The sequence below is a fragment of the Pelodiscus sinensis genome, chromosome 14 (assembly GCF_049634645.1).
Source record: "Pelodiscus sinensis isolate JC-2024 chromosome 14, ASM4963464v1, whole genome shotgun sequence".
NCBI lineage: Eukaryota > Metazoa > Chordata > Testudines > Trionychidae > Pelodiscus > Pelodiscus sinensis.
In genome coordinates, this window is record NC_134724.1 from 6569045 (window position 1) to 6581466 (window position 12422).

The 12422-nt window shown below is 45.5% G+C and overlaps 1 protein-coding gene across 1 annotated transcript; it reads right to left on the bottom strand.

Moving 5' to 3' along the window:
* Nucleotides 1–831: 831 nt before the first annotated feature.
* PDCD7 (programmed cell death 7) lies at nucleotides 832–9269 on the bottom strand. The gene is made up of 5 exons (XM_006129238.4): nucleotides 8435–9269; nucleotides 4599–4737; nucleotides 3152–3388; nucleotides 2469–2556; nucleotides 832–1448 (listed from the first exon to the last, which is right to left on the bottom strand). The coding sequence occupies exons 1-5, from the start codon at nucleotides 9188–9190 to the stop codon at nucleotides 1331–1333; spliced, it is 1338 nt and encodes a 445-aa protein (XP_006129300.3). The 5' UTR covers nucleotides 9191–9269; the 3' UTR covers nucleotides 832–1330.
* Nucleotides 9270–12422: the final 3153 nt, after the last annotated feature.

Here is a 12422-nt window from a genome sequence, read left to right on the forward strand (position 1 = left end):
TTTAGGGTGAAATAATTCCATTACATGGAGTCTGACAAGATACTGTCTATCTTGTTGATATGCAAGTGAGTTGGAAAGATTAAATCCATTCCCTCATTGCGGGGCCAAGATGCAGCATTGCCACCTACAGAAAGCAGCAGGTGCAACTCTGAATCACTTGTAGAGGGTGTTAGATCTACTAGGCAAAACTAGAATCTGCATAAACAGTGTTCCCATTGCAACACCCGATCACTGTTCTATATACTGGCCTGTACAAAAAACAGCTGCAAAACAACCTTCTACAGTGCCTAGGGAAAAGAGCTGTGGTGGTTCCCTGTATGTCTACTTTGCCAGAAGCCCTGTCCATATTATGGAGATTAAGTGATGCAAAGGGGCTGGCCTACTGGACCATGGAAAATTTCACAAAAAGGAAATTGTCATATTCTCTGAGTAAGTATAAAATGCATTTACAAAATCAGAATTGTATTTTTGATCAAGTTACATTTTACCAAGGAAGTGATTATGTAGCAAGAATAATTACAATAAAATCATACTTCAGCTTTTATTACATTACCTTTTTTCTAGTATGCTTATTCTTCAAGTTTTTTATAGTCACATGGCTAGTCTACCTTACTAAACATCATAAGTTGGGAGATATTCTTCCACAGTGTGGTACCAATTTTAGTACATATGAGATCAAAATGCCAAAAACTGCTATTATTGACAAGCATTTAAAAGACCTAACCTACGGTTTGGCTAACTTGTTACCATTAATTTCTATAACAAGAATATGGAAACAGTGTGATAGGTATGATATACAGGGCCATATATTACTAAAAAATGAGAAAAATATTTTGCTTAGTAATATTTTTATTTATTGTTTTCATAATCTTGATTCCTGTTCATAAAATTAAAATAAGCAAACATTTTAATATGTATTAAAACAGGAGAAACATCAAACAACTGAGAAAGTTAGATGTATACATTTGTAGTCATTTTATATTAAAAACTGATTCAATATTTCAATACTGTAATTAAAAGAAAATTACAGAAACATTAGTATAAATATACCAAAGAATTCATGTGACATGTCAAAAAAACATAAAAAAAAAAAATCAAGGATATTCAGAATATATATTGATGGCCATTCTTCACTCACTCACTCTGCCTGGATGTTCCAAAATTGTGTAAGTGTTGAGTGGTATAGATTTCAAGGAAATTAAATATATTTATTTCTTTGGGATATACCTACCTATATATTTCTTTGGAATGTACCTACCTATATGTGACCTTTCCTTGGGAACTACCTACCTATAAGGACATTCCTACCACTTCAGACTGACTTATGAAATTATCTGACAGCAGTAGCCCAGGTGTCATTGGTAGGGAGACTTGGAATGACCCATCCTGGAGGGATACAGCTTCCTTCAGGATGATCAGCTGGTACTAGGTATTGATCCCATTCATGCCTTTAATAGAAAAAATATTTAGATAGGTATTTCTTCTGTTCCAACTTCAACTATAAGCTGTCTCAAACACTTGATAAAATAAATTCACATCAGTGTTAGTATTTAATATTATTTGATATACAAACTCATAAAATGTATTCTCTGAATTACATTATTCAAAGCAAAAACTAAGATAATTTTCAAACCAACATGAAATAAGCAGGCATACGAAAGTTTCTAACTATTATATATGGTGAGTCTCTATACGCTGAAGTCTATAAAATATTTCAAGAGCCAAAAGCATATTGTTCCTAAATTAAATTTTGTAAATAACATCAATATAATGCTGTCTCCATTTTATAGGTTGTACCATTTTGTCTCCACTGTATATAGTTACAAAGCAGTTTAGTGTCAGAAGAAAGACATGGACCCTTTATTTCTAGATTGGTTTGACAGTAGCTCAGATATTGCTAGTCTACAAGTTTATAAGATGCAGAAGTTTATAAAACTCAGTTAAAACTTTCTATTAGAAGGTAAGCACCCCCCCATATAAAAGCAGGTCAAGTGTTCCAGCAACATTTACAAGGTTTTTGTGTTTAGTATTGGCACACGATTTGTGTAAAGAGCAGTAATGTTGTTGATTTGAAAATGAGGGGTTTTTAAAGCACAAATGCATTGGCATAACTGTAAATGTCATGATCGTTGTGGACAAATGGTTTGAGATTAATATTGTGGTGAGTGTGAAAGCTGCCTTAATTTATTATTTGCTTACTTTTTATGTTCATGTTATTGTGAGGCAATATATTTCAGCAATTATAATTATATTAATGAACTTTTTAAAATTTGTATTAGCTGAAAGCTGAGTTAAGCAAATAGCGCTATTAATTTTTGTAATCAAAGAGATCCAAGGAGAATTCATGGTATACAATTGATATCCTGGAAATCAGGAAAACAACAACAAGATTCTGTAATTTTGTCATCTCGGATCTCTGTGCGACAGACAACCATATCACCACCACTAACAAAGACGTTTGCGCTTACCTTATCTGGATGAGGGCTGGTACAGAATGCTCAGCTTGTAAATAATATTGTCTATAGGGTTGCAGTAGATGATTAAGGGGAAACTCATCTGTTAAAACACATACATAAGAAAACCATTTAACAACACACTTTTTGAAATTGGAGGTTGTTAGGATCCCTAAAGGTGCTCTATTTCACTTGTCACTCCATGATTTAAGTTCTTAGTCAACTAATATATTCTCGTTACCAAAAGTATTATGGTATTTCTTATGATTAAGTGAGGTTAGGACTTTGTACGCTCATACAAAAGCCAATACCTTCAATAGCATAACTCCCTTTTGGGGCTGTACTAAAAGGAATAATGACTCATGGTGAATCACCAATACTAACACATCAACATATTGTAGGAAGTCTTCCTTTTAAATACCAAATTCAGCTTCATCCTGCTTGGCTTGTAAAGTCTGCTGAAATCATAATTTTGATAGTATGACTACATACCTGCCTTCTACATGAAGTAATTTCCCACTTATCAAACTCTACTAATATTATAATGAAAGGGCACGAATATATTGTACATATTGTTTCCTGCTCGTCATAGTGTAACTTCAGTAACTATCAGCTTTTCCACGCAAAGCAGTGTTTGCATTTTAACCTAATTTTTAAAATAACTCCCCAATTCTGAATTAAAATATGTAGAAATGTACCTGGATCCCCGAATAACATGGAATCAATGTCCCGTTTCTGCTGTAGAAGTTTTTCCCTTTCTTTCTTCTGTTTCTTTTCCATTTCTCTTTTCCTCTCTTCTTCCTGTTCTCCTTCTAACATAACTCTTAATGCTCTCTCTTCAGCTTCATACAGTTCAGTGCGTTTTCTGATCAGTGTCCTCAGATTCTGTATGTGATGTTCAAAGGCTTCATCTGCTGAGGGTGGTGGACAAACACCTATACAGAAAGTGAACTAAGTTATACTTTTCAATCACAGAAATGGTATTAATTTCAGCTTCATACAGAGAAGGTTGTAATCTATCCTTTAAATCAGCTTCTGTACCTAATGACTGGAAGAAAGCTAACGTGATGCCAATATTTAAAAAGGGCTCTAGAGGTGACCCTGGCAATTACAGACTAGTAAGTTTAAACTCAGTACTAGGCAAATTAGTTGAAACTATAATAAAGAATAAAATTGTCAGACACATAGATTAACATAGTTTGTTGGGGGAAGTCAGCATGGTTTCTGTAAAGGGAAATCATGCCTTACTAATCCGGCAGAGTTGTTTGAGGGGATCCACAAACATGTGGACAAAGGGGATCCAGTGAATATAGTATACTTAGATTTCCAGAAAGCCTTTGACAAGGTCCCTCACCAAAGGCTCTTAAGTAAAATAAATTGTCATGGGATAAGAGGGAAGATCCTTTCATGGATTGATAACTGGTTAAAAGACAGGAAAGAAAAGGTAGGAATAAATTATATGTTTTCAGAGTGGAGAAAGGTAACTAGTGGGGTCCCCCAAGGGTCTGTCCTGGGACCAATTTTATTCAACTTATTTATAAATGATCTGGAGAAAGGGGTAAACAGTGAGGTGGCAAAATTTGCAGATGATACCAAACTGCTCAAGATAGTTAAGACCAAAGCAGACTATGAAGAGCTTCAAAAAGATCTCACCAAACTAAGTGACTGTGCAACAAAAGGGCAATTGAAATTTAATGCTGATAAATGTAAAGTAATGGACATGGGGAAAAATAATCCCAACTATGCATACAATACAATGGGGACAAATTTGGCTACAACTACTCAACAAAGAGATCTTGGAGTCATTGTGGAAAACATCCACTCAGTGTGCAGCGGCAGTCAAAAAAGCAAATAGAACGTTAGGAATCATTTAAAAAGGGATAGAGAATAAGACAGAAATATAAAGTTTAACCAGGACCCCACAGCATGATGGGCTGGGTCGCCGCATGAACCCTTTACATTCCTATTACTAATAACAATGAAATAGAGCTATTCATGAAGAAAGGGGCAAAGATGGAAAATGCTTATGGAGTTTTGCTAAATAAAAAGCTCTTTGTTAGCCATATTTGAATCGCCATAAATTATGTGTCTAAAAAGGTTGCATTTCTTGTATTTCTGCACAGCTCACAAAGTGCCAATAATTACCTTTTCTTCCTGCTGCCTCTTTTCTCAGTTTTCGGAGCTTTTCTAAGGCACGCAGGATGTCAACCATTCTCTTTGTGTCTGCCTGCTTTTTCCTTACTTCAGATAAGACACTGTCTGCTGCGGCTTTAAGTTCGCGTTCCTGTGAACAGAAAAATGCACAGAGGAAACATGAAATAACAAATATGAGCAGGAATAAAAAAAATCAAATATGATAAAAAGAAGAATAAGTGAAATTCAAAATAGCATTCCAATGATGGAGAGATAATAAGTTAGTCACTTGATACTGTGTCAATGTTAATTGAAAAAAGAAAACATAGCAAAGAAGCTTAAAAAATTGGAGAGTAACACCAAACCAGGGACATCAGAGGCTGATAAATTCATAAGCCTTACTAAATTCTGTCCAAAGAAGTTAAAATAGCTCATGTAGTATATTAAAAAACCTGGGATCCAGGTCCCATGGTATGACACACAAGATTGATGTATTAGCTTGTAAGTAGACAGCCTGAGGTTAAACTTGTAGGGTCTGCTCCTCAAACTTGCCCTGCATGCTTTGCACCATTCCAGTAACACAAAACTGTATAGTGAGTTGACTAGTATTCTGACTATAATTCCTTGATGGTACAGATCTGACACTTGTTCTTATTCCACCCTCGTTCCAGCCCCTGATGCAGGTTTGTTTGGTTTTTTTTAAGGCAAAAAACTAGGGGGCTGTTCCTGCTAGTTTGCTCCCTCACCAACCCCCTCTTGCGGGGGGTAGGTAACCCCAGCTCTCCCCCCAGCCACCAACAAGGGTCAAGCTGCAGCTGCGCTAGCCCAGGCCCCTTCTACTCCCCCACCCCACAGCCCCCAGTCATGCTAGCCTGTGCTCTCCCTCATTCCCTGCCCCCTTCCCCCCGGAGCCCGGGCCTTTCTCCCTTCCCACCCCCGGCCATGCCAGCCCAGGCCCTTTCTTCTCTCCACCCTGTCCCCAGCCACACCAACCCTTCCTCCCACCCCCAGCAGGACGTGTGCTTTCCCCAAGCCAGATCTGGCACAGATCCTGGGGGTTCTCTCTCCCCTCTCCCCCCCCCCCCATGCAGGAAGCTGGCACTGGGGCTATAATCTTTCCCGGGGAGGAGGGGTGAAACGAGGCTGGAGCTCCAGGCAAGACATGGCCTTAGGCAGGCAGTGGATTGCAGAACATTGGGGATCCAGAGATAGAAGCGGGACCAGAGGCGCCTGCCACCACCACCCTGACCCTCCTGCAGGGGAGCTGGGGCCAGCGGGGAGCCCAGGGAGCCCCCCGGGGAGGGGCCAGAGGGAACCCCAGCCATGGCTGCTGCATCTGATTCTTCAAAAGCTAGGAGGTGGGGCAGAGTGACATGATTACGCCTCTCTGTAATATTTATATAACTAAAATGAAAGAGGAAAAGAAAAACACTTCTCTAAACTGTTTACAGTGAGTACTATGCTATGGAAATGAATGGAGCTTTCAGTCAGTCAATAACAGTATTATTGCCAACCCCAAGTGTAGAAAAAAAATCACAAAATTAAAAAACAGTAATTATACATTCTACATTTTTCCTTGCCTTTGGGTTTCTAGGGTCTGATATATACTTAAAATTTAGCCTCACTCAGCTACATCGCTCAGGGGTTAGAAAAATTCACATCCATGCAGGCTAATAAAGCTGACCTAAGCCTTGGGGGAAACATGGCTAGGTCAAGTCTTCTGATAATTAACTTCCTGAGAGGCAGTAGCTAGATTAACTACAGTGTTGGAAAAACCCTTTCCATTGCTGTAGGAAGCGCCTACACTACATCATTACAGCCACAGTATCATAGCTGTATTTCTGTACTGCTTGTGGCAAAGACCTGGCTTGAACATTTAGAGGATGCTTGTGTCAGTCTCATGTTTCCCTCTTAACTTAAAAATAAATAAAGCAAGGATTTGCACATAATCCTTTGACTTCAGTAAGTGGGACTTTAAGAATGTTACTAAATTTCACAAGATTTGCAACAAAATTATGAGAATTATAATAATTCTTGGAACTTTCATTAGAGAAGGGCAAAGCTTCTAAACAGACGAATCTTACAGACATGCCAATGAGGTAGCTAAGGGATACCCCAAGAACCATTTACTGAAGCAGCCCCTGCCTGTGACACCCCCAGGCCCACCGCAGACAAGGACTGGATGCCTGGAACAGCCCTTGTCTGCAGCAGGCCAGGAACTGCTCCAGCCCCCTCTGGTTAACTGATTAATCTTTCACATCCCTAGACGGAACACAATGACCCATGTCGGGATTTGACCAAAGCAGTGGAATCACTGTCTCGAGTTGGATCTTTAAAGACTACCAGAATGGGGTCATCTTGAAAGCACAACACCCACAGAGATGCTGAACTAGGGATGTTACCGAATCCCACCCCAGCTTAAAGTGGTTTCCATCATATACAGGCTTTACAGTTTGGTTTAATGACTCTCAGAATCCATGATACAGCAAGTTCTAGCACCCCCGAGTACCAGTGTTCGCTGTCAGCCAGTGATGGGCAACCTAGGCTAGTGAGTGGACTGCATGAGTGACTCTCCTCCAACTCAGTGGGCCACAAGACCGAGTCACAGGACAAGGTAGTTTTGCCTACTGCGCTTGCGTACCTGGAATACGCATGGTATGCAGACTGAATAGTAGCAGCACTTTGGATGCAGAGGGAGCACATGTCTTTTCACAGTCAATGGTGTGCAATCAGCATGCACTAGGGATGTAAAGGAGTAGTAGAGTCAACTACTGGCATTATCCCCCACTTCCTGCCTCTGATACTGCAGAGGCGGGGGAGGGGACGTAGGGGCTGCTGCTGCAAAGCAGCCCCTGTCTGTGGCGACCAGCCAGGGGCAGGGGCTGCTTCACAGCAGGGATGTTAAAATTAGATTAATCAACGGATCAAATAGTGGATGGAATTTCCATTGCAGAGCCTTTGAAATGTACAAGATTGAAATGCCACGTGGAGCCTGGGGCAAGTGGGGGACTCAGTCTCTTGCTAGCCCCAGGCTCCATAAGGCACTTCTGCTTTGAAATGGAGCTGGAGGGAACCGGCTTTTAAGCTGACTCCCTGGCCCAGCACCTCATTCTTCTCCCTCCACCTTGATGCCTCTTTCTGACAAAGGCAGCAAGAGTTGGGGTGGGGAAGGAACTAGTGTGACAACTACCTGATAAGCTTATCAGATAGCCGACTGACTAGTCGCTTACATCCCTACTTCAGGCAGCAGTCCCTGCCTGTGGGAGGTCCCAAATTCCTGCTGGGACCTCTGCACACAGAGATTGCTGCTAGCTGCATAGGCTGCCTGGCTCCTACTGACTTTTAAATTGCAGAGCTGCAGTGGGGTTCGGTCTCACACCAAGCACCAGCCAGAACTGAGCCGGGCTGCCTATCAACTAATTGAATAGTCGATAAAAACTCTATCAACTACTCAATTAGTTAAATACCTTCATTTTAATGTCCCTCGCATGCACTTCACGCCACGTGTCCTTGCTTTATACGCACGTCACAATAGCAACACCAGTAGCAAAAAAAAATGACACATACTGAAACCAGCGAAATCTGGCAACCCTGCGCACCGGCAACAGGAAACAAACTGTCCCACGGGCCACACGCAGAACCCCTGCCCACCGCTGCTGTAAAGCATACGCAGTAGCCAGGCAGGAGAGAGTCCAATGCTGCCCAGCGGATGAGCAGGGCGCTAGATTTTCTTTCTGGGGTGGTGCACAGTCACGCAGGCCTCGGTGCACGTTCACATTTATTCCGCACGTGGATGGAAAGGAGCGGGAAGGAACAGGGCCATTGCACGGCGGGGGAGGGCGCCCTACCCTGTTCTTCTCCTCCACCTCCTGGACGCACTTGGCTCGCCACTGGTCGATCCTGGCCTCCCTTTCCGCCGCTCGGGCCGCCTCCTCCTCCCGGGCCGCCTGGGCCTCCTGCTTCCTCTTGCGGAGGCGCAGCCGCCTCTTCCGCGCCTTGTCCGCCTTGCGCCGCAGCTCGCCCAGGCCGCCGGGCTCGCGCAGGGGCCGCAGCTGCTCCTGCAGCTCCCTCAGCAGGGCGCGGGCCTGCTCGTGGGCCTGGCGCCAGCCCGCCTCGTCGCCGGCCGCCTCCTGCCGCCGCAGGGCGCGGCACAGCGCCGCCAGCCGGGCCACCGGCCGCAGCGCCCCCGCCGCCAGCTGGCGGGCTCGGCCGGGGCTGGGCGCGCCGGGCGGCGGGGGGAAGCCGCGGGGCCGGGGCCGCCGCCGGGCCAGGAACTGGGCCAGCCACAGCTCATCGCGCGTCCGGCGCGCGGCCTCCTCCTCCGCCTCGCGGGGCTCGGCGCCGCCCTCGGCCCACGGCGGCGCCCACGGCGGGGCCGGGTAGAGGGGCCGCGGGGCCGCCTCGCGGGCCGGGAAGAAGGAGCCGCCGCCCGCGGGGAGCAGCTCGGGCGGGGGCAGCGGCGGCGGCAGGAAGGGCGGGGCGGCCGGGAAGGGGCCGGCGGCGGGCAGCGGGGGGAAGGGGCTGCCCGGGGGCGGGAAGCAGCGGAACGGGGCGGGCGGCGGCGGCCCGGCGAAGCGGGGGGCGAAGGGCGGCGGTTGAGCCATGGGGCCCGGCTCGCCTCAGCCCGGCCGCGCGCGCGCGTGCGCGCTTCCGGCAGCGCTCCCTGGCGGCGGGGAGGAGGCGGGGCAGGGCTGCGCACACGTCACGTGGGGCGGCTGCGTAGGAGAATTTGAATATTGATGAGGGGGGAGGGAGCAGAGCCCTGACTTCGACCAGGACCCTACGCACGTGGAGGAGACAGTCCAAGCAAGGGGCCTGACTGCCTGGATTAGAACACGCAGGTGGTGTTTGTACAGGGCCTCTGCCCCTCTGCTCAGTCCAGGGCCTGGCGGGCATTGGCTACTGTTAGCACAGAGGGGAGCCACCGGCACAGTCATTTCTAAATCCCTGGGCCAGCCCTAAGCTTCTGCTGCAGCGTGCTGGCAGGGTTCCCACATTGCAGCACACACACAAATGAAACCAGGTTGGGGGAACCTGCAGCACAGCAGGGTTCTGTAGGTTGCTCCTTAAGCGTATTGTTCATCATTGACCTCATACACAGTAGGATGAGGGGCTCTCCAGCCATTTCTGTTAAGGGCCCAGCTCTGGCTGTTACATTGCCAGGTGGGGGAAGTGTGGGACTTACTCTGCCTCTGTGCAGCTACCATTCAGGGATGTATCACACCTTCTTGAACCAACCCTAGCTGCAGGATGCTCCAGGTTGAGACTTGGCTTGTAGCATCCTGCAGCCAGAGGTTGACAGTAGCAGAGGTGAGTCATCTCCATGCTGCTGGGAGAGCAGATGCCAGCTGCTCAAGTGCTGCAGCCTTCAGAGGCTAGCACTGAAAGCAGCACAAAGTGAGGGTAGCAATCCCCCAACCCTCTTACAACACCTTTGCTACAACCCATCTTCACTCTATACACAGCTCTTTTGCCTGGTCAATTTCACTGCCATAGGCTTTCAAAATGTGAAATTGACAAATTCTCAAATGTTTACAGTGAAATTTCAGATGTAAACATTTGAGAATTTGTCAATTTCACATTTTGAAAGCCTTTGGCAGTGAAATTGACCAGGCATGAGATAGGGTTTAATATATATGGCATTGCTTTGACACCACCTTGGAGTTGATCAGCTAGAGTCACAATGTTCAAATGGGGCTACACAGCTGGTCTCAATATATCACCTGCGCTGCCAGCTGCTTCAGTGCAAATCCTCTTCCCATGACCCAGCAGTTATTGCCTGTATGCAGATGAGGCAGTAACAGTATGAGGATGTCACAAGGAGGAGCAGAATCAATGCACAGAAGAGGTAATTTACAAATGGACATTTTGTATTATTTGACTGTTACAAAATGCATTACATAATATAGCCAAATAAGAATACATGCATTGACACTGTTGCTCCTAGTATGGACTTGTTTGCTCCAGATAAGTGATCAACAATGTGTTTAGACTAGTACAGTCTAATCTCAGCTGCTTCAATCTGTCCCTTCTTGCCAAAATGGCAGCTGAAGAACTGCTCTGCTGTTGGTTCGCTGGACCCAGCCACAGTCCTGCTATTCTACATCTTTGCACTGCAAAGCAGATTGATATCTATCCCATTCCCATAAATCCCATTTACTACTCCTAGGTATTTCCAGGAGCTGCAAAACTGGGATTACACAGACAGCACTAAATGAAACAGTGGGCAGGAGAGAGTTTACTTGAACCATTTCCATTTCTCTATCCCCAACAGCACAGAACTGGTTTGGTTTAGTACTAAATGTTTTGAAGCCTGCTGAAAGCCTTCTCCAATGGGTTCCTAGAATTTCCCTTCACATATTCATGTCCCCAGGAGTAATGAACAAACAAAGCGTGTAAAACTCTTAGCAAAAAGCCAACTGGAGCATCTTTTCCTAGACCTTAAAGTGGTCAGTTATGCGACTCCTTCCATCAAGGTGCAAGGAACTGACACAGGTAACTTCCACAATTACTAATACAATGTGAGAAGGGAAGAGTTTTACATATGCATACTTTTCCCTCAGTCATTGGTTTGGTGCATTTTACAAAAAAAAGCACTGATCTTTACTTATGCAGTCATTTAGACTTACTGCTATTGGGACACCCAGGCTTCGTCTACATTGCCGGTTTTGCAATGAGGTGTAGATTAGCATATCGCTGCAGAAAAAAAAGTAGTGTGGATGTTTTGTTTCTGCGCAAAATCCGTTTTCCGCAAGATCCTTACGCCTCTCCCGGAGGGGCATAAGGATCTTACGCAAAACGGGGTTTTTGCGGGAAAAACCCAGTCCACGCTAATTTTTTTTCCTGCAAAAACCCTTTGTGCAAAGAGTTTGCATAAATTATGCAAATTGCACATCAATATGCTAATCCACACCTCATTTGCATGCTCACAGCCCACAAAACTGGCAGTGTAGATGTAGCCACAGTGCTTTCATTCAAAACAGGTATTTCCCTGGGTTTAGTAGTATCCAAACAGATGATAAAGCAAGCCTTTCAATAAGAGAGGGCTAGATATGACAGAGCTAGATATGGCCCATCCCACAAGCCTCCGGATCCAACCTGTGAGCAGCCCCAAACCAGGAACCTCAGGCACAGAGCAGCCAGAAGCTTCCCATAGCTCTCTACTCCAGGCACCAAGGGGAGGGAGAGGCTTTGCATGCTGTCCCCATCCGCTAACAAAAATATCTCAGCTGCTATTGTCCAGAAACTGGAGCTAAGTGATTTTGCTAGGAGGTGAGGCAGCGTGTGCTGCTTCCCCTTCCCCCTGGGCAGCTGCAGCGGAGAGCCTCAGGGAGCAGTCTGGGACAGCCTGGGACAGCCTTAGAACAGCCTGGGACAGGGCTGCTGGCTGTGAACTGCCTAGGTAAATGCCTGCTGGTCATTTCCTGCCCAGGTCATCACCCAATCCCTCTGCACCCTCCTCCCATAGGTCATAACTCCCTCCCAGACCTTGCACACCCAATAATCCCTTCTCCAGGCCAGAATCCTTTCTTGCTCCCTTACCTCCTCCCAGACCCTGCACCCCAAGCTCCCTTTCAGATCCCATACCCTCTCCTGCACTCGAGCCTCCTACCCCAAACTCCCTTCTGCACCCAACCTTCATCTCAGACCCCACATCCTCTTCTTAGAAAAGTGCAGCCTTTAACCATTTCCTAAAATCTTGGCATGGCCTCCCATAACAAATAGACAACTGCTGCAATAAGGCAATTACTGTCCATAACTGACTATATAGAAGGCAGCTCTAATTAGCCTCACTCCCCACAGTATCAACTTGATAACAAGGTTTCAAATGAGCAT